The following is a 20,444-nucleotide window of genomic DNA, read 5'->3' on the forward strand; positions in this document are numbered from 1 at the left end:
GGTCTTCCCACCCCTGGTCTCTGTGGCTTGCAGGGCTGCAGGACACTGTTGAGAACCAGTCCACGGGCCCCCCAGGGTGCAGCACCCCCAGACTGCTAATAATAAATGTGCACAGCCATACCGAGGCCTGTGGCTGCCACTTCTATTGTTAAGGTTGACGTCCACTTATTAATAGCCATCATTTGAGAACTTCCCTCCTAGTCCTCTGTGTACCCTCTTAGACGGCAAAGTAGTTACAACAGCAGCTAACATTTTTCATGCATTTACCGTGTCTCAGCACTGTGCTTAATGTATGAAAGGAAATGGATTACGTCATCTAATTCTTGTCCCAAGTCAGTGAGGGAGTTGATATTACCCCCATTTTACCCACAAGGGAACCGAGACTTGGAAAGTCACTTGCTCGAGGCATATGGCTGTGAATGACCGAGCCAGGGCTTAGGTCTCGGCAGGTGTATCTAACCTTGATGCTCTCCTCCCCTCCCAGCCTTTCGCGTTAATCTATACCAGATTAATTGTTGTGCCACACAGGACAGAATCTAAAGCCTCTTGAAATGAAAGCGTGTATCTTCCTCCCTTAGCCTCCCAGGGCTGCCTCACTGTGTGTCTTCCAGAAAATTAACTCAGCCCAACAGAACTTAGAGGTAGAGGCAGGCTGATCGTTTTGAGATAGCCTGTAGTCTACAATGGCTGAGCTGTTGTGTCTCCCACACATTTGGGGCAGAGTGTGAGTGTGTGAGTGTGTGTTTACACTTTTCAAATAGAATTTTCCATTTGGGTTTTTTCATCTTGTGTTTCATTCCTGTCATACAAATCTTTGCTTTTTGTCTGGATGGTGAGGTTAAGACATAGACAGAGGTCTGTGCACCGGGGACCTGCTGTTTGTTCCTGCCTTGGGCCCCCCAGTATCCTGGTCAGAGACTGTAGGGAAGTTTCAGGGGCTGCCCCTCTGATGAGCTTCATGTTCTATCCAACTGTGACCAAGGGGGTCCGTGTTCCTCCTCCCCACCTTTCGCCAGTTCTCTGGGAAGGGCCACCCTCTGCAGATATGTCCATTGCCCCAGCAGTCACGCACACGCTCAGGGCATGACGAACGCTCCTTTCCAACCACACCTGTGGCTGTTGTTCTTTCCCACACACCTGTGTAACTTTCCCATTCAGGTCTATCCACCCTCAACACCCCCCTCAGGCAGCTGATTTTATGAAGGCAGAGACCATGTCCCTTTTGTTCTCTGCTATATCCCCAGTACCTAGTACAGTACTGGTGCTCAGTGCCCATCAGAAAATGAATGAGAGAGAGTTCTCCATCCCCAGGCCGCTGGCTGCCAGTCGTGGACAGCTCAGCAGCCTCCCGTTGGAGGCCCAAGTTCACTGGGTTTTTCCCATGATTACATATGGTCCTGGGAGCCTCTTACTTACCAACCCCGATGGTACTGGATTAGCCGCCCTCTGAGAATAAAAACCTCATTGACCATGGCCTGCAGAGTGCCCAAGGCTGGAGACCCAGCCCTTGAGGGGGGCCAGGGGGCGTTTTCTCTGTAACTTACAAATTGCCATTCTGAGGAGGAAGCACCTGCTCAGAATCCAACAGTTCAAACAATAACAATATCTCGCCTTTTATTTTTCGTATGAGAATGTCGGCTTAGTCAACAGTATGAAAAGAGGATAAACCTAAAATGAACATGAGACATTATTTACGTTTCTTGGATTCCGTTTCTGATCTTTATCAGGGTCATCTGAATATTCTTGAGCAGTAGTGGCTTGCCTCTGTAGTCTGCTTTACAGTATTTTTACATTCGTAATTGCTGCATTTGCACATTTCTATGTGTTGACAGTGCACATACTTCTTCTGTTTTTGCTAGCCTGAAATGTGATCCCTTGATTTAACTAACTGTAAGTCTTGGATATCTCTGTAAACAAGCATAGAGCTACTTTATTTTTCTCAGTGGGGCAGTGTCCTCTGATGGATGACCAATATTGTTCAGCCAGTCCGCTCTTAGTGGGCATTTAAGTTTCGTTCTTTTTAAAAAAAGAAACCTCATGCAATGTTGCAGTGAACATGCTCAAATAAAGTTTTGTTGACATGCTGGAGTTTATCTTCAGGAGACATTTCTGGCATTGGAAATGCTGGGTCAAAGACAGTCAACACTGACAAGTTAAAGTATCCTCCAAAATCACTTCTAAGATGGTTGTGCCAATTTACACACTTCAGTAACCCATGTATTGTTCAAGGTGACACGCTGTTAATGTGTGTTGATGTGCCATGGTTTATTTCACCGTTTTCCGATTATTAAGACTTTGAGTTATTTCCCATGTTTTAGGCTGTCGTTTTTAATCTTTGTTAGTTATAAGGTTGCCTCAATTTTTTTCTAACTTCCTAATATTGTAGGCTTTGTACTCGTGGAAACCTAAGAGGTAGGTAGACACAGGCAATATTTCATCATGTGTGTTTCTCATACTATGCAGGCCACACAACCAAGGCCATGCAGGATAGGTGTTTTGCCCAGAATCACACTGTTAATGACAGAGCCTTGCCCACACCGCATCTCCTATTTCCCCCACAGCATTTTCCTCATGCGTGCTCTGGAGAAGGTACTGACTCAGTCCTCAGGGCCTCCGTCGGGGGAGGTGTGCAGACTGGGGCTTCCTGTATTTGGACCTCAGTTCCCTCCCATGAACTGCTCTAGCCCTTGGTGTAGGGGTGACATTGCTGAGTGGTCCTGGCGGGGCTGGGCACAAAGGTGGCAGTCCCATGGGCTGATGGTGGAGGACAGATCCCAGATCCAGATGTGTCCTCCTCCCGTTCCTCTGAGTCCCCGGAACTTCGTGTTTGCAGGCCTGTTGGCTGCATGGTCTGTGGCGAGGCACTGACTGGAGCTGAATCGCCTCCTTCCCCAGGGGTTTGAACTGGATCCCTTCGCTCAGTAACACGGTCTCCAACCACTGGAATTTATCAGCCACAAGTTTCTAGGAAATGCAAATTAAGGGCCACGAAAGACATGCAGGGGGGTTTCTAAGAGAAAAAAACACTTGGATGAGCTTCCTTTGCAGGCTTCTGTAAAAAGTGTCCTTGGGGCATTAGAAACTTGAGTGTTAGGAGGCTAGCCTTTCTCTGTCCAGACAGGCACTGGGAAACTGACAACCTGCTCAGAAATTATTCTAAAAGGAAGGAAGGGCTGTGCTGCTGTAGGGTACACTCGGCAGGGCAGAGCAGGTGGCTGACAGTGCTCCAGTTCCAATTCCCAGCACACTCACCCCTCAAAACCCAGAGCTCATGATTTAGATGTCTCAGGCCCCCACAGCAGCACCTCACCTAGAGACCTGGGAGCTAAACTTCCAAATCCATGCTGTGACTAGCCCATGCACGTAATTCAGACTAAGGTGAGAATGACTGATAGGAAATGCTTTAGAGTTTAAATGAGATGCCAGGAAACCCAGAGAAATCTCTGCTTGGAGAGATTTATGAGAATATGAGGCAGATCCTAGAGGTATGGGTGCCTTTGCACGTAAGACTTCTGTTACCGTAACAGTAAACTGTTTTTGGATATCTGTCAACTCTCTCTATAATGGAATCTTTTAATCCACTCAAAATGTTGTGTGTTTGTACTGGAACCCAAGCAGATGACAATGTGTCTAGGGGACATGGTTTCTCTCTGGAAGCCCTTTCCCTTCATGGAATCACACGAAGCTGTATCTTCCATCCCCCCTCTGCAGGTTCCGATGAGGAGTACATTTATATGAACAAAGTGATGGTCAACAAGCAACAGAATGTCGAATCCCAAGACAAAGGTATGAGGCTGGGGCTGTGAATGGCGTGGCCAGCTCCCGGGACGGGGGAAGGGATAAGCCTTGGTCCTGTCCCACCCCTCCTTCCTCCCAGCCAGTACCACAGACAGGCCTGGTGCAGATATTTTGGGAAGTCACATTTTGGTTGATGGTATTTTCAGTTGATATATTTTGGGATGTTTCATTGGGCCGCCTCCTTGCCTCTTAAAGGTCTCATGTCCTCTTCATGGATAAGGAATCTGTTCCTAAAATCTCTCAGCTTTTCCCAGCATCGTCCCAAGAATAGGAAGTCATCATTCAGATGTTTTAAAAAAAGCAGCTGTGGATGGAGCCGATCCCATGATTTCAGCTTTTGTCTTTTGACAGAAGTCTGGATTTTATGTGTATGGGGGGTGGTGGGAGGAGGGAACGGTACTGTCAGCAACTGCTTCAGTATTTAAAGGTTTTGTGCAAAGGTGCTCTCTTTGGCAGAACAGTTTATCTTCCATTGGAAGGACTTTGTCTTTCGGGCTGTCTTACTCTTCTACTCTGTTTTACTCTCCTTTTCTCTGAAAACTTTCAGGAGTGGGTCTGGCAGGACTCCAGGGAGGCTCAGAGGTTTACAGAGCTGCTTAGTCTCTGAGGAGGGGGGATTAGAAGCCCGTCTCCCAACTCCCAAGCCTATTACTCAAATGCACAGGCTTAGAGAGAGGCAGACACAGCACCACAAAGCCCTCAGTCGTTAAAAGCTTGGCTTCGAGACATCAGCCACCAAAACCCCAAGGTCAGGTCTGCCTGAGCCTGTCTGTCCTGGGGCGAGCTGGGCCAGTGGCTGAAATGCTCAGACACAGAAGAGCTTTTGGTGCCTTTTCCTTAAAAGCACATGGAGGGTTGGTGGCCAAGCTTTCCAGAGTGGCTTTTCTGCCTCCTGCCACACCGCCAAGCAGGGGGCTCGGCAAAACCCATCCTCAAAGAAGTAGCCGCTTTGCCCAGGGTCGTTGGCCTTCCGGGTAAACTGGGGGATGGAAAGAGCAGTAATCACAGGGTCGGAGCTAAGAGCAGCTCGATATAGCGACCACAGGGCAGGCCCTCTGCTCGCTGAAGCTCTGTGGCTAGGCCATTTTTGACATGGGGCAAGTGGAGGAGAGTTTGGGAACCTGCCAGAAACCCAAACCAGTTCCTTCTGAGGAATCTGCCTGTGGCAGAGGCACCACTGCACCCTATTCTCGGAGGGAAAACAACACTGGCCCCAGGAACTGCCTGCCTGGGTAATTAACACCTGCTCAAATAGAACTCACGGGCACATGTGACCAGACATTCCTGGATAATGAGACCCTGCTGTGAGGCTGGGTGCCCCTCACCAAGCCTTCTCCTGCTTCCTGCCCACAGTGCCCGAGGGACAGAGCCCACTGACCAACGGGGAGCCCAGCCAGCACTCCTCAGCCCCTCAGAAGAGCCTTCCGGATCTCCCACCCCCCAAGATCGTAAGTGTGGGTCTAAGACCCCTGATTTCCGTGACTTGGGCCCCAGGTATGAATTCACCAAGCATCTGGCTTTTTCTAAGTTCTTACTATGTGTTGAACATGGAGCAAGGCACTGGGAGAGACAGAGCAAAAGTAAGCCTGTCTGCAGGTGACATCATTTGCTCAGGGCCATGGTACTCGGGGTGCTAAGGGTAAGGGGCGTGGGAGATAAGGAAGTCACCTTTAGCAAGTGTCACCATGTGTGCGAGGCTACACCAGGCTTTTGACCCAGCGCCATGTGAGTGGGGCCATGTATAACTGTGGTCACCCACCCAGGCAGGCTACGGTAAACTTTTAGAATTATAAATCATATCACACAGCTCTTCCCATTTGAAATCTTCTAATAGCTCCCACTGAACTTAGGAAAAAATATCCATGTTTCTTCACACGGCCCCAGGGCCTACTGGTGTGGCCCAGCTGTATCTCCAGCCTCCTGGCTCTTGGCTGGCCTCCCTGCTGTTCCTGGATTGTGCCATTGGGTCCGTCCTGCCTCAGGGCCTTTGCCCTTCCTGAGCCCTGGCTCCTCAGTGGCTGCTGCCTCCTCATCTCTTAGACGTTGTTAGACTTTCCCTGACCTGCCTACATGAGGCGTCCTACCTCCATCCCTACCACAGTACTATGCGCCACCATCCAGTGACCCCCTCCATGGCACTTGCCACCATTGAAATGGTCTTTTGTGTTGTTAATATTTACCTCCCAGGCCAGATATAAGCTCCCTAGGACAGGGACTGTCTCTCCCATTTAGTGTTTCATGCCCTGTGTCTGTACATAGTGAGCCACACATGGAGGGAGGGAGGGCGAGGAAGAGGGAGGGGAGGAAGAATGGATGGAATTATGGAATCATAGGCCTGGGTTCAGATCCCAGCTCTGCCAGGTAATAGCTGTTGGACCCAGAGCTAGTTATTTCAGGTCTCTGGCTTTTGTTCCCTGGCATTTAAATGGAAGGAATGTGAACATCTCTTTGGTAAGATTGTCTTACTCAGTGGGCTAAGGCTGTGTGTGGCATACTGTATTAGTACTCAGTGAGGTAAGTAGTAGTGTTTATATTTTATGGGTGAGGAAACCAGAACCAGCAGGTTCCGAATGTCTGAACGTTGCACAGCCTCGAAGTGGGAGAGCCAGGACTTGAACCCACGCTCTTTCCTCTATCGGATCTAGTTGGGGAGGCTTGAGAGGTTTGAGGTGAGGGCTGGGAAGGAATTTCATGGAGTCCACAGCAGCAGGAAGGTGTGTGAGTCCGTGGATACTGCCCCACCACACCATCCATCCTGGGATGTGAGGACTGAGGTTCCTGCTGAGGGGGACCCCACCCCAGGCCTGCCCCCTTCATTCATGCCGTCCTGAGGGGTGGCAGAGTTCCTCAAGCTGCTGTCCTGTGGCCACCTGGGTGGGGCAGTTCTGGAGTGTCTGGGACACCATCCCACTGCATGAGGCCCCTCGAGCTGGGTGACAGCTGGCAGAGACCATCTCAGGCCAGGTGAGATTGACGTACTGAGTCACTGGGGTCCCCCACTCTGCTGACAACGCTAAGGACTGCCACACCCTGAGCTGCTCCCTCCCTCAAGCACACAACTGTGGTTCTCCTCACCGCCCCTCTAGGGGTGCCTGCCTATTTTTGCCAGTTTTTCACACAAAGACACAGAGGCACAGAGAGTTAAAACAGCTGTCCAAGGGCCCTCCGCTGGGAGGTGACAGGGCCAGGAACTGAATGCAGGTTCTTGGCTTCCAGGCCACCGTGTGGCCTCCGGGCTTAAGCTGGTCCTTTTAGAAGAGTAAAGGCACAGGTTGTGTTGCTCCCAGCTGCAGGCTCCCCTCCTTTCTGCCCCAATATTCGGGGGAGACCGCATGTCCCTTCTGCTCCCACCCAACTGCTGCTGGCTGTAACCAGGCAGGAGATGCTGTGGTTTCTGGTGTGTTCCAGGTACCACTTGCTGGGTGGTGGGGAAGGAAAGGTGGTGACTCTGAGCCTGGGCAGGAATGTTCCCGTCCTGAATTCAGCATCTGATTCTGACCCAAAGCTTTTGGCTTTTGTGTAAGGGAAGTGCCACCATTGGCCGCTCCTGCAGCAACTGCTTGGGGGCCAGCACCTGGTTGGAGGGGCATCCATTCAGCAGGCGCTGAGTGCTGGGTAGTGCTGACTGGCTCTGGAAATCTGTGGCGCTTTACAAACGTGGCGGTGGGCTTAGAGGCCCGGGGTCTGGGGCCGAGCTGTGGTTATAAAGGAATCCGGTCCCACAAGTCCCAGCAGCCCCTGGGATTCTGACGCTGGCTTTTACGCTTCCTTTGCCAGTCTCCTGTGTCATGGGTACAAAGACCCCCACGGCTCTGGGGTATGAGATGCAGGGCCTGCGAGCGAGCAAGTCAGGGCCAGGGGCCTCCCCTAGAGCAGACTTCCTGTGTCAGAGGTGACTGGGGACCGCTTGGGGCCAGGAGCGGTCTGTCGGCATTGGAGAGAAACCTAGGGCTGGAATTACGGAAAATACCAGCACCCAAGAATAACACAATCCCAGGGTGGCCTCCAGACCTGTGGTAGTTGTTCCTATGGACAAACTCCAGGCCCTGCGGAGATTTCCAGCAAAGCAGCTGACTCTACAGTCTTCCCTCCTTGTGGAATGTCTCTGCTAGGGGGGACAAGGGGTGCTGACTGCAGCTCCCTTTCCTCGGTCCCTCCTCATTCTGTCTTGGGCACCCACCCCCCACCCCAGGGGCTTCAGGTGTGGAGTAAGGGAGGGGGTGGCTGGCGTAATCTAGGGTTTCTCCCCTCCGTCCCTGCCCACACACGCGTGCACACACACGTCTGCTCTCCCTCGGGCCTTCTCTCTGGATATGTCTGGCTCAAGTGGTCGTAACGTTTGGTCCAAGGCCCCCAAAGAAGTGGCGTCAGGGTGGAGAGGGGAACAGCTGTGTCTCCTGCCTCTGAGGAAGGAGGACCAGAGCAGCAGCAGCAGTTTGAGAGGGAGGGAGGGAGTGATGGTGGCAGCCTGAGCTTGGAGCCACCATGGGACTTCTCTTCTTCAGAGACAGAAAAGCGTGCCCGTCCTGACCCCGCAGCTTCAGGGTGCCATGGTGGGTTGCCCACTGAATGCCTGGCCCCGGGCTTGTTAGTGGCCGTGGCAGAAGCTGGATGTCTGCCTGGGGTCCTCAGTGCCTATGGCTGGGCCAGGAGTATGGCCTCTGTCCAAGGTCCAGGATGTCCTGATTCTCTCTGGTGACTTGGTTACCTCTACATCCCCCACAGAGTCAGTAGACAGCAGACCCACCAGCAAAGGAAGGGTCAGCCAGGGGTCTGGAGCACCCTTGTGGGTGTGGCCTGTGATGGAGGCCAGCTGTGGCACTTCCAGGCCCCTGTCTGCACAGCCAGGTGCTGCGGTCACTGCAGGAGAAACAGATGTTTTGCTGGCACTGTTTGTGCTCCTGACAAGCCCAGCCATCTCCACCCTATCTCCCCTTTGAGGCCTGAACATGTATTGCTGCTGGTTTTAAGTGAGCTGCTCTGTCGGGGAAGTAGTTTACTCCACAAAAGGACATCACTATGGTCAGTCTGGGGAGCTGGGGCTGGCCAGACCCACGAACCCCACCCAGGAACCTTCCACAGTGCACTCTGAACTGCCGGGACACGTCAGGGCATCGGGGCCACCCCTCATCTTCAGCTCTAATCTTAATTAGAACTGGCAAACTACAGCCCCCTGGCCAAGTCCACAGCCACCTGCTTTTTTGTAAGGACAGTCTTATTGGAACACGGCCACCCTTATGTATCATCTATGGATGCTTTTGTGCTACATCAGCTGCCTTGAATGTCTGAGATCAGAGACCCTGAATGGCCTACAAATCCCCAAAGTATTTACTATTTGGCCCTTTGCAGAAAACGTTTGCCGACCTCACAAATCATGCTGAGTGGGGTGGCTTTCTTCCCTGTCCCTTCCGTGAACCTTTAGAAAGTCATTTCAGGTTTTGAAGTCACGTCTCTTCTGCATCTTCATTTAATATTCACAATCTTCATCATTATACTGATGGTGATTAAAATAATAATCCTTTATTCTTAACCCTGGGAAATTAGGATCTTTTGCTCCTTTGACCTCTGATAATAGGCCATTTGTATCTGTGTAATTATGTGATTCTCTTCTGAATTGCCATGTACATTATTTTATCTTTTAACTTGACCCAGGTTCTTACCTTTTGCCTGGGCAGCCTTCAGAGCAGGGACTGTCTTCTTCAAAGAGGCAGAGCTTGTTATCAGCCTGGTCAAACCCAAAGGTCTCCTCTGTCTCCCCAGGGTACCACCAAACATGTATACAGGTTGCACTTTTTCTTTCTTTCATTGATACTTTTACATTTTATTTTTTAGGTTAGTAAGAACTAATATTTACTGAGTATTTAGTAATGCTGAGCACAGTTTAATCTTTACTACGACCCCATGTGACAGGTGTTTTAACTCTCCCCATGTTACAGTGAGGAACTAAAGCCCAGAGAGGTCACGTGAGTTGCCCAGAGCCACATAGCGCAGATATGTCAGTGTCAGGAGTTAAACCCTAGACCCTGAAGGTCGGATTCCTACCACTGCCCTAGACTGCCTCTCTCTAAGATCTATTTTACAGGTGATTTTACAGTGAGAGGCTTGGGAGACCCTCACAAAACACGCCCTGGTTCCCCATCCCTAGACAAGACAGTAGAGCCCCTGTGGTGGTAATGAGCCAGGACGAGCTCCCACAGAAGGCTTCATTCCCCCTTTCTAATCATGGGAATCCAGCCTGGGGTCAATCGTGGGTGCTTGGAGCCTCCCTCTGTATTGGACCCGCCTCCTCACCAGGAGAAGAGTCCCAGCACCACCTCATGGCAGTAGGGTTCCTTGGTGGCTGGAGCTAGAGGTCCGGCCAGCTCAGGAAGCGGGAGCCCCCAGGACCCATTTGCGGAGATCTTGCTGCTGCCCAGGTGAGGGACACTGTACCATCAGACTCCGGGAAGCTGGCTCTCAGAGAACCGCAGCTGGGTCTCTCAGGCAGCCCTTTCTCAAGCTGACCAAGGGGCCAGGAATAGCTGAGAGGAACAGAGACATCTTGCCATGTTCATAGCAGCAAAGGTGAAAGGTCATCCAGTGGCAACGACCAACAACGGACACTGTGCAAGGCCCTGGCCTCTAGGAAGGAGCCGGGTCCGAGGTGCCGCTCACAGCCGTCCGCCTGCAGCAGCCATACCTGGCAGCCCCGTGCAGCCGTTGGTCTGCTTAGGAAATGAACAGATTATCCTCTTCCTTTCTGCATGGTGGGTGTTGCACCTGCTGGGCTGAAAGCTGTTTACAGCCTGCCTCTGGGGCTTGTCTCAGCTCTCTTGGTCTGAGGCCAGATGAAGTTAGGAGCATCCCGTGTTGGTCCCAGATGTGGCCTTGTCAACCCCTCCTGTGGACCCGTCTCAGCCTGTCAGACAGCAGTCCAGTAACCTGGCTCCTGCAGACCCCTGGGTCATGGAGGCCCCCAGACAAAGGTGACCTCAGCCTCCTCTGTTTGATATGGGCCAGGTCCTGGAGAAACACGATCACGTTTTGGCTCATGGAATCCTCAAGACAAGCCCAGTACGATTTTTGTCTTACGGAGAGGGTGAGGCTCTGAGACAGACCCACGGTGAAGTCTGTGGAGTCTGAAACCTTGGATTCGAACCCAATCTGTTTACTCCAGAGTTCATATAAATAGACTTTCGGTGCCAAGCCAGACAGGATTTGGCCCTGGAGCCCCTGGTTTTGGTGAAGCAATTGCAGGAGCATTACTGTGCCCTGGTGAAGCTGGGAGTGGACACTCTTGTCATCCGTGCTGAGAACTGTCCCATGGAGACCTGAGACCAGGCTGACCACTCTACCACCATCCTCTGGGCCAGAACTAGTGGAGCTGTCTCTGTCACAGGTTCCACAGATAAGCTCGTTTCCCAAGGCAGTGGTTTCTGGATCCCTTCTTCTCTCCTCCCAGCAGAGCAGGTATGCATCTGAGCTCATGGGGTCCCTCCGTTGGCTGCCTCCTCTCCCTTTATCTTAAGAACCTTCCTCTGCTTTCACTTGGCATTTCCCAAAGGCCCAGGCCTGCCCGTCACGGGGACACCCAACACAAGGACTTTTCCAGGAGTGGGCTCCCACTTCAGATTTTCTCATTTCTGTTCTCAGCTCATTATGAATATTCCTCAGGGTTTCATGATTTAGAAAGATACCGGAGACTCATAGGGGTGGATGCTTACACATTTATGACCTGTATATACTAATAGTCATGCAACAATCTGCCTCTTTGTTCTCCCCTGATATTGCTTGTAAGGTTAGCTTCAGAGTCTGGTGCCCATGTTACAGGTGGAATAATGGAGGAATAGAGATGATTTCACGCTCCTCGCTTCTGCACAGTTGCTTATGTTTTCTATTCAGATTGTTCTCATCCACCCCTATGGCACATAAGAAGCTCAGGGTCATCTTTGAGACTCTGCTCAAAGATCCTGTCCTCTGAACATCCTTCCTGAGTCCTAAATGTTCCTCACACCCTCCTGCTTCCCCCAGAATTTTGACCTCGTTTAGTGTAGCACTCCTCACGATACACTTGATCAGGAGCAATGAGCATTCACCAGCCCGTTCAGTCTTTCTTAGGGCTGACTCCTGATGGCCTGGATTCGTCCCTTGCAGCTACTACGCGGGAGCCATCCAACATTTGCTGAATGAATGATTGAACTTATTATGGTACAAGTTTGAGATTTAGAAACCTGGTCATCATCTTTTGTGTGCCTCTGATAGCCATTGTCTTTTTAGAACATATATTCTATTTAGAATCTGTGATAGCTACCGCAGCAGCCTGACACCATCTGGGCTTTAAGTGTGTTATGTGTCACATGCACAACGATATTTGGTGTGTGCGGTGGGATCTGTGCCTCATTTTGCAGAGGAGAAAGCTGAGGTTCAGCGAGGTTAAGCAACATGCCCACAGCCCTTCTCTGGATGCAAAGCAAACACTCTGGGCGCAGTGGCCGGCGGGAGTGCTGGTATTCCATAGTCTCCCTCCCAATGTGCTTGAAGTCCAGCCAGGCATTTTTTTTCTTCTGAACTTCCCCTTCCTTCCACCCAAAGTGTTAATTCCATGTTGTTGCCAGTGTGTCATATCTGAAAACGTTTGTTTTATTTGTTCATACCACAGATTCCAGAACGGAAACAGTTCTCCATCCCAAAGATCGAGTCTCCAGAGGGTTACTATGAAGAGGCTGAGCCATATGACATGTCCCTCAATGGTACATCCCGGGGGCAGGGCCGGGGCTCTGAGGGGGGGTGTCCAAGTGCTTCCTGCACAGAGGCGTGTACTGGAAGCAGAGGGGCTGCTGTTACCAGAGAGCAAGGCCCAAGTGAGAACTGGCCACAGAGCACTGGGCCTCTGGTCTGGTGGGGAGCTGAGACCTACAGCAGACGCAGCTCGCCTGCACGGAGGGGCTCAGGATGGTTCACAACCGTCTATGTCTCTGATGCTTTTGGTGTTCCGGCCTGGATGTTGGATTCAGCACAGAAATGTGACAGAAGAGAGGTGTGTTGGCCAAGGGACACCAGGCCCTTGTAAGTAAGGAAAATGTGGTCAAGCGGAGGCAGAGCCCAGTTTCCAGGGTTCTTTCATGGCACTAACAGTTACTGTGCTCCCACTGAGTGCCAAGCACGCTTCTAGAAGTCAGGAAGTCAGAGTGCTCGTAGAGCTCAGCAGTCACAGCCCTTCGGTTCAGTGCGAAAAGACAGACAACAAATAAAGTTAGGGTGTGTCAGGTGGTGATAAAGACTGGAAAACAGCAGGGGCTGGGTTGAGGCAGGAGAGGGGTGTTATTTTAAATGGGGAAGGCCTTAGTGTGACCTTGAATGAAGTGGGTGGGGCAGAGAACTGCAGGAAGAACTTTCCAGATAGTATAGTACATGCAAAAGCCCTGAGGCAGGAGAGCTCTTGGAAAGTTTGAGGAACAGCAAGAGGACCAGTGTAGCAGGAGCAGGTGACATGGAGGGAGGGGAGAGACAGGAGATGGGGACGAAGAAGTCAGCTGCAGGCCACGTGAGGACTGGGGCTTCTCTCTGCATGAGACCCCAAGCTCTTGGAGGGTTGCTGGTGGCTGAGCTAATGTAGGTATTAAAAAGATTGCCTATGCTTGAGGGCAGGGCTCACACTGGAGCCGTCTGTCCTTGGCTGGTGGTTCTCAGCCTGAGGAAGTCACATCAGAAATGCTCTTGGGGTAGGAATTCTTTAACACAGATAGGCCCCAAAGGTTCTGGAAGAAAAGACATGATTGTCACCCTATTCTTCTGGGCAGCTGGACTCTGGTCCTCTCACTCTCCCCTTCTTATTTCCTCTTTCCTTCCTTTGTCAGTGAAAGTTCTATGAAAGCATAAAGCAATTTGCAAATGCAAGAGATGGGGGTCCCTGGTAGTGGGGATGAACTTGGCTGAAGGGGGGCGTTGTTGGTTCTGTAAAGAATGGGACCAGGGATGAGATAGAACCAGTCACCTTGTAGAATTCTTCTTTTTCTTCACACTTCACCTACTGTCTGTGGCCCCGGGAACTATGTGGGAGGTGAGGGCCTGTTTGGTCTGAGGTTATTTTCTTCTAAGAGGCTGGTTTAGTGGGCAGCTGTCAGTTGAACCTATTGAGTGCGTGAGGTGTTGCCGAGTCACCGGCTGAGCTGTGATTTCAGACCAAAGCTGAGGGTGTGGTGCTGCTGTCTGGCTGCGTCTGGAAGGTGGAAGCAGTGACTCACCCGGGTGAGCACCTCACCTCCACTGTATCTTCAGCCCTGCTGTCTCTAGGGTGTGGCCCGTGCCAGCCGGGGCCTGCCTCCCAGACACTCCCGGGGGCCTGTTTGTGTGGTAGATCCTTCATCTCGACACAAACAAGTGGTCAGAAGGACCTGAGTTTCTTGGTGTCTGTTTCTGGACTGTGAATTCATATTGATTTAAGTCAAGACTGGGAGTCATCGTAAGGGCAGCGTGACTGCAGCAAGGAGTTTGGGAAGATGCCAGATGGTCTTTCCTCTCCTGCCAGGACAAGAACTGGCAACACTTGTCCCAAAGAGGGGGCTTCCCTTGTGATATAAACCGGCCTGCCCCCAGGTCCTACCTGTTGTCTCCCATACCTGTTTGAGCAACGAGAAATGCAGGCCAGAACAGGAAGAATGACCGTTGGGCTCCGGCCCCTTTAGCTCATTGGCCAACAGAGATTTTGCTGACTTCCTGCAAAAGACCAATGTCTGGGATTCTTGTCCTGCTTTTTTAGCATTGTCCCCACACTGCTCCACAGTGTCAGGTTCCTCTCACTGAGGAAAACTTTAATAAGTGCCCTGTCTACGTGTGTAGGCGATAATAGTGTCTGTCCTGCTTGTCTAAGATACCAGCTCCTTCGCTCATGTCTCCTGTTGGGGTAATGACAGCTGCTGTAACAAGTAACTGTCTTTCAGTTCACAGTGACACAACACAAATCTGCTTCTCATTCAGAGACAATTCAGTATAGGTCTTACTGGTCAGCAGGAAGCGTAGGTACTCAGCCTCCTTCCAGTGTGGGTTCGGCCACCCTCTGAGGCCACAGAATCCTCTGCAAAGAGAATGGAGAACCCCTATGTGCTTCTTAAAAGCATCAGCCAGAAGTGACACACACTGCTTCTACCCACATTCCATCGGTGACAAGTAGTCACATGGTCATCTCTGGCTGCGAACGGGCTAGGAAATGAAGTCCTTGGCTGGACTGGGGTCTTCCCTGCCAAGCCCACACCTCCAACGGGAAAGCACTAACTTCTGGTGGGCAGGCAGCCATGCCGCCACATCTGGGTCTCTCTCTCGGTGTCTCTGCACTTGGGTCTGTCCCTCTCTTCATCTTGTCTCTCTCCATCTTTTGTCTGTGATTCTGGATGTCACACAGGTCATTCTGGCAGATTTCCCCCCACTGGAGTCCCCAGATGGGTGCAGGTGCCCGAAGGAGTCATTTATGCCACGATTACCTTAGGTACTGCTTGTCCCCACGTCTGGAATGCTGATTCCGTGCCTGCTGCCTGGCTCTGAGACGGGCTGTGTGCCCCGAGCATGGCCTCTGTCCTCTGCCTGTCCTTGTGCCTGGGAACTGCATGCCATGCCATGCCATGTGTCGTCCTGCCAAGGGGGACTTACCCTGCTTTCCGTAGACCCCCGCCTGTGGCATCTGAAAGCATGGCTGAAGGACTCAGAGTGCTGCCTGCTTGTTTTGCCCTCTGTCCCTGAAGACAGGTTCAGGACACAGTGGGATGCAGCCCACCTGGAGACAGCAAAAATGGGGGTGGAATTATCAGCTCATCCCGCCTTTTCTCCTGTTTACCCTGAAATCCCAGTATCTGTTTTAAGAAGATGCTACAATTATGGTGGTGGTGTGATTGCTCTTAGGGAAAAATAAAATTAATGCATTTGCCCTAAATGTCCAGGTAGCTTGAGGTACTATGGTTTGTCATTTCTTCTCAGCTTCCCCACACCCCTCAGAGGTGGAAGAGCAGGTATTAGATTTCTCCATGGAACCCGTGGGGCAGCCCTAGAAACACGAAGTAGTGAGGGGATTGGGCCACCGTCTTCACACTCAACTTCATAGCCTCCACCATTAATTTTTGTTGCTGAAGGAGGAGTCGCAGTAACATTGCATCATTCTTCTCATTTCCCTGATTGTACAGATAATACAATAAGGACTTTTTAGAAATAAAATCGCCCTGACCCTTCCACCCGATCAACTCAACTATCGTGAGCCCTCCCTGTTGGTTTTCAGTGCTGATGTGTTTGCATACATAATTTTAAATGTGCTTTCTCACTTAACCATTGTATTTATCGAGTTTATCGGGTTGCAGATTAGTCTTCAGAGTTTTCATTGGTTACAGTTGCATGGTATGCTCCTAAGTGGATGAAATCATACTTTCCCCATTCTCCTCTGCTGACTGTTAAATTGCACTTGAATTAATATCTTAATCTTGCCCCCTTCCTTCCATTTTTAAAAACTGGTTTCCTAGCATAAACTGCCAGGACCGGGATTGCTGGGTCAAAGGGTATGGGTATTTTTATGGCTCTTGAAACAACAGACTACCAGACTGTTTTCTGAGAAGCTTGTGTTAATTTATGTTGCCACCAGCAATAGGCGAGTTCAAGGACCCCCACCGGCTAGCACTGCTATTTTCAATCTTTGTTTACTTCATAGGTGTAAAGTTATGAACTGTGCAATGTTTTTATTAAGCCATGAAGGGGAATGGTACCACACTGCTTTTAAAGAAAACTGATATTAAAATATTTAAAGTGTTATTTTTAGAAATATTACAACAACGTAAAACACATTTTCATTGGTGTTGTAGCTACGTCGAATAACTGTGGCATTGGCCTCATTCCATGTTCTTATATTCAAAACGAAATGTGGTTCTATTTTCTGAGTTTGCAGGAACTTAGCTAGGCAGATAGTAGAAGGGGCTTCTGGAAAAGGCAAGACAAGGGGCTGTCACTTTTCTGAAGGGCATCATAGAGAGGAAAGAGAGGTTTCATTTACCGTGGCTCCAGGAGACAGAACATGTCTGTAGAAGTGACAGGGAAGTAAGTAGATAGTGGACTGACTCTAACTGTTAGAGCTGCCCCATAGTGGAAGCAATTGTAAGGTAGTGAGCTCCCCGTCCATGGAGAATTCAAGCAGAGGCTGGAGCACTATCAAGGTTACAATAGACAGGATTCCTGTGCTGAGCCAGGTGTTGGACCAGGGATCCTGGGGTGCTCTCTGCCCTGCTTTTTGGGGATTTTATTGATTTAATTTTTTTCTTTACATATTTTTTGTTGGCCTTGAATAGCACAGTGAGGCCTGGAGAACAGGGTGGTGGAGGGGCAGAAACTGAGGCGTGTGGAGTGTCCATAGATTTGGGTGCAGTTTGCGCTTGGTGGGTTTTGGGATTCTTTTGAACAGAACAAAAATGTAAGGTTGGTGCGTTGCCAGAGGTAGAGAAAGCTTATGGGTTGGAAAGAAGTAGAAGGAGATAAGCTTGTGCTGAGAGGTGTTCAGTGTGGAGGAAAGAGAATAGAGTCTGTGGAGGATGAGGGTGGCTTTTGAAAAGGGTTATGACTAGGAGGAGGGCATTGGAAAATGGGAAGGTGGCCCCTTCCCCAGGAAGCCATTTCCTGCCGTGGTTTATTTTGCATTTTATTTCTGAGGAGCCACATCCCCTCCCTGCTCCCAGGACAGAGCCAGAGACAGAGCAGGCCCAGCTGGGCAGGCAGCTAGTGGAGGCTTGTCACATGCCTGGCTCTCGGCTTAGAGGGCCACCCCTTCCTCCTGGCCCCTGGGAACGACAGAGTATGAGGCCCCGAGAACCCAGGAAGATCCTCACCCCACTGCTTCATCCTTCAGCTGAGGAAACAGGCCTCAAGTGGGGAACTGGCCTTTTCCAGAGCATACAGTCTGTCTGAGGGCAGCGGCTTAAGAGCGGTTTCTGTGGAGTCTGAGATGACAGGCTTTGAGGAGGAAAAGGGAGAGACTCCTGGTTTTATTTGTGTCTGTGGCCAGAGGAGGCATCCAAGACACTCTGGTCAGAAAGTCTGCCTGGGTCTGCGGTTGGCAGCTGTGGGGCTGGTTGAAGGGCATGGAGGGGCAGGTGGGTGGTGGCCTGGGGCCCAGCGGCTGCTCCTGCTTGCTGCCCCCCCCAAACCAGCACGTTTAGGAGCATCCTCTGCCTGGCGGGGCTCTGACCAAGTGGGTCTTCCTTGCAGAGGATGGAGAGGCCGTGAGCAGTTCCTACGAGTCCTATGATGAGGAGGAAAGCAGCAAGGGCAAGTCGGCCCCCTACCAGTGGCCCTCACCCGAGGCCAGCATCGAGCTGATGCGTGATGCCCGCATCTGTGCCTTCCTGTGGCGCAAGAAGTGGCTGGGGCAGTGGGCCAAGCAGCTCTGCGTCATCAAGGACACCAGACTCCTGGTCAGTTGGCCTCATGTCGTGTTCTGGTCGCCTCTCTCGGGGGGAGGGGATGGCCCCTGATACTATATGTTGAGAGCCTTTAATATTAGATTTTCACCGCTCCCTAACCTGACATTGTAGGTAGAATTTTGCGTGCATGAATGAATGTACTTTTTTTAAAAATTTTGATTTTTATGATTATTGCCAAAGAAATAATTAAACCTGGTCAAGCTTCTAAGATTGTGCTTTTTCTAACTAGAAAAGTCTGGTCGTTTTCATCACTGTCAAAGGGGGCTGTGATTACCACCCCTCTCCCCATCCTATCCCGTACACATTTTTTCCTGGGACTTTTTTGTCCTGGTCTGAGTGCCCATTCTTCCTCCCATCCAGGCCACGGGAGGTTTGGGGTCAAACCTGCCTCCCAGCCCTGATTCTGGCTACTGCGTTTGTGCAGCCTGAGAACCATAGGTTAGGTGTTTTCTCAGAAGTTGCAATATTTTGAATCACTGGTTATAAGACAAGACCCAGGAAGGAGTCAGACGATATTACTCCGACCACAGCCCTGTTTCCTATGATTTTAAATTAAAATTCACAGTTTGATGTCCCAATTTGAAGCTCCATGGCATCATTCTAAACACCCTTTTCTCACTGGTTACAACGTGCCCTGTTCTGTGCAGATGTGCCTTTGGGTGATCCTGTCACGCGGCCCTGTGAGGACCCCCATTTTACAAGTGAGAAAGTGAGGGGCAGAATATTTCCTCTGGTAGGGGGAGAAAGTCCCCTTCTTTCTTTGCTAACAATGTCATCTTCCTAACTAAGCAGATGATAAGCTTAGTCTTCGTTCCCTGTAGACCCCTTTTCTGGGGGAGCTGAGCACGAAGTGCAGAGGCAGAGAAATGGGGCAAGTGTGTTCCACCCTGGACACGGGAGAGCTGCCCGCAGAGGACATATTTTAGGAGCCAGCCCAGGCCTGCCGTGAGGTCAGAGCAGCTCAGATAAGCAGGTGCTGGAGCTGATGAGAAAGGCTTGATGGAGAAAGACGCAACCTCCCTGGTCTGATGCTGAGATCGAGCGTTGCTGATATTGGAGGTTGTGCTTTTGGACTTGCCTACGATGTCCAGCGCTTTGGTTTTGTTGGGGCATAGCCCAGCTCTCGGTGGGCCTCAGCGTGCCCAGCAGCGCCTCCTCGGGCGAGGCCTGGCACCCCGGGCAAAGCAGCGTGTCGTCTCTTCCAGTGTTACAAGTCCTCCAAGGACCACAGCCCTCAGCTGGACGTGAACTTGCTGGGCAGCAGCGTCGTGCACAAGGAGAAGCAGGTGCGGAAGAAGGAGCACAAACTGAAGATCACGCCGATGAACGCCGACGTCATCGTGCTGGGCCTGCAGAGCAAGGACCAGGCCGAGCAGTGGCTCAGGGTGAGGGGGCCGCCAGGCCGCTGGGGAAGCAGGCCTGCTCCCCACTAGGGCTCCTGGGGCCCCTGCAGTTCTAGAGCTCCAGCTTTTCCCAAAAGGGGTGGATGTTGTCAAAGGTAGAGGGGCTACAAGCCTTCCAGTCCCCAGGGCCTCCTGTGCTCTCAGTGGTAGCAGTCGGTGTTAGGGAAACGGACTGGGTGTCTGCTGCCGGGACTGTGTGCTTCTCGGTCACCGGGACTTGGGCTCTGGTTGAGATCACTCTGCCTTCTGGCCCCTGGTGAGGCATCAGCAGCCTCCTTACAAAAGAAGAGCAGATGCCACTGCCACTTGTTAAGTACCGTGTTTCCCCGAAAATAAGACCTAGCCAGACAATCAGCTCTCATGCGTCTTTTGGAGCAAAAATTAATATAAGACCAGGTCTATATAATACAATACAAATACAAATACAAATACAAATACAATACAATACAATAATGTAATACCGGGTCTTATATTAATTTTTGCTCCAAAAGACGCATTAATGCTGATTGTCCAGCTAGGTCTTATTTTTGGGGAAACACGGTACTTACAATGGGCCATGCACTTTTAGCAAATTTAACCCACCTAAGGTTAAGCTAGCAGGGAGCTAGCTGGGTGATAGCAATACCCAGGAAGACTAAGAGGGATGAGGTGACCGATTATGGTCACCTGGCAAGAGAGTGGCAGCATCGGGTTGCAAACCTAGAACTGTGTGGCCAGAGTCCTGTGTTCTACCCCCACCAATGGACACGGTCAGCTGGCCTGCTCTCACCGTGATGTAGCACCTCGGAACGCTTGCCTGTCCCATATTAAAGATGAGCTT

The 20,444-nt window shown here is 51.0% G+C and overlaps 1 protein-coding gene across 7 annotated transcripts in view; it reads left to right on the forward strand.

Moving 5' to 3' along the window:
- AFAP1L2 (actin filament associated protein 1 like 2) overlaps positions 1-20,444 on the forward strand; it is a 102,266-nt gene that overhangs the window by 67,593 nt on the left and 14,229 nt on the right. For 4 of the 7 annotated variants that reach the window (XM_074338997.1, XM_019725199.2, XM_074338996.1 and 1 more), the window contains 6 exons: positions 3,712-3,786; positions 5,152-5,246; positions 12,437-12,527; positions 15,176-15,259; positions 18,007-18,212; positions 19,427-19,606. In XM_074338997.1, the coding sequence (XP_074195098.1) occupies positions 3,712-3,786; positions 5,152-5,246; positions 12,437-12,527; positions 15,176-15,259; positions 18,007-18,212; positions 19,427-19,606 (731 nt within the window). The remainder of the gene's footprint in view (positions 1-3,711; positions 3,787-5,151; positions 5,247-12,436; positions 12,528-15,175; positions 15,260-18,006; positions 18,213-19,426; positions 19,607-20,444) is intronic. The other 3 variants (XM_074339000.1, XM_074338998.1, XM_019725200.2) reach the window with 1 other exon arrangement.

This window comes from Rhinolophus sinicus, linkage group LG07 (assembly GCF_036562045.2).
Source record: "Rhinolophus sinicus isolate RSC01 linkage group LG07, ASM3656204v1, whole genome shotgun sequence".
Lineage (NCBI taxonomy): Eukaryota > Metazoa > Chordata > Mammalia > Chiroptera > Rhinolophidae > Rhinolophus > Rhinolophus sinicus.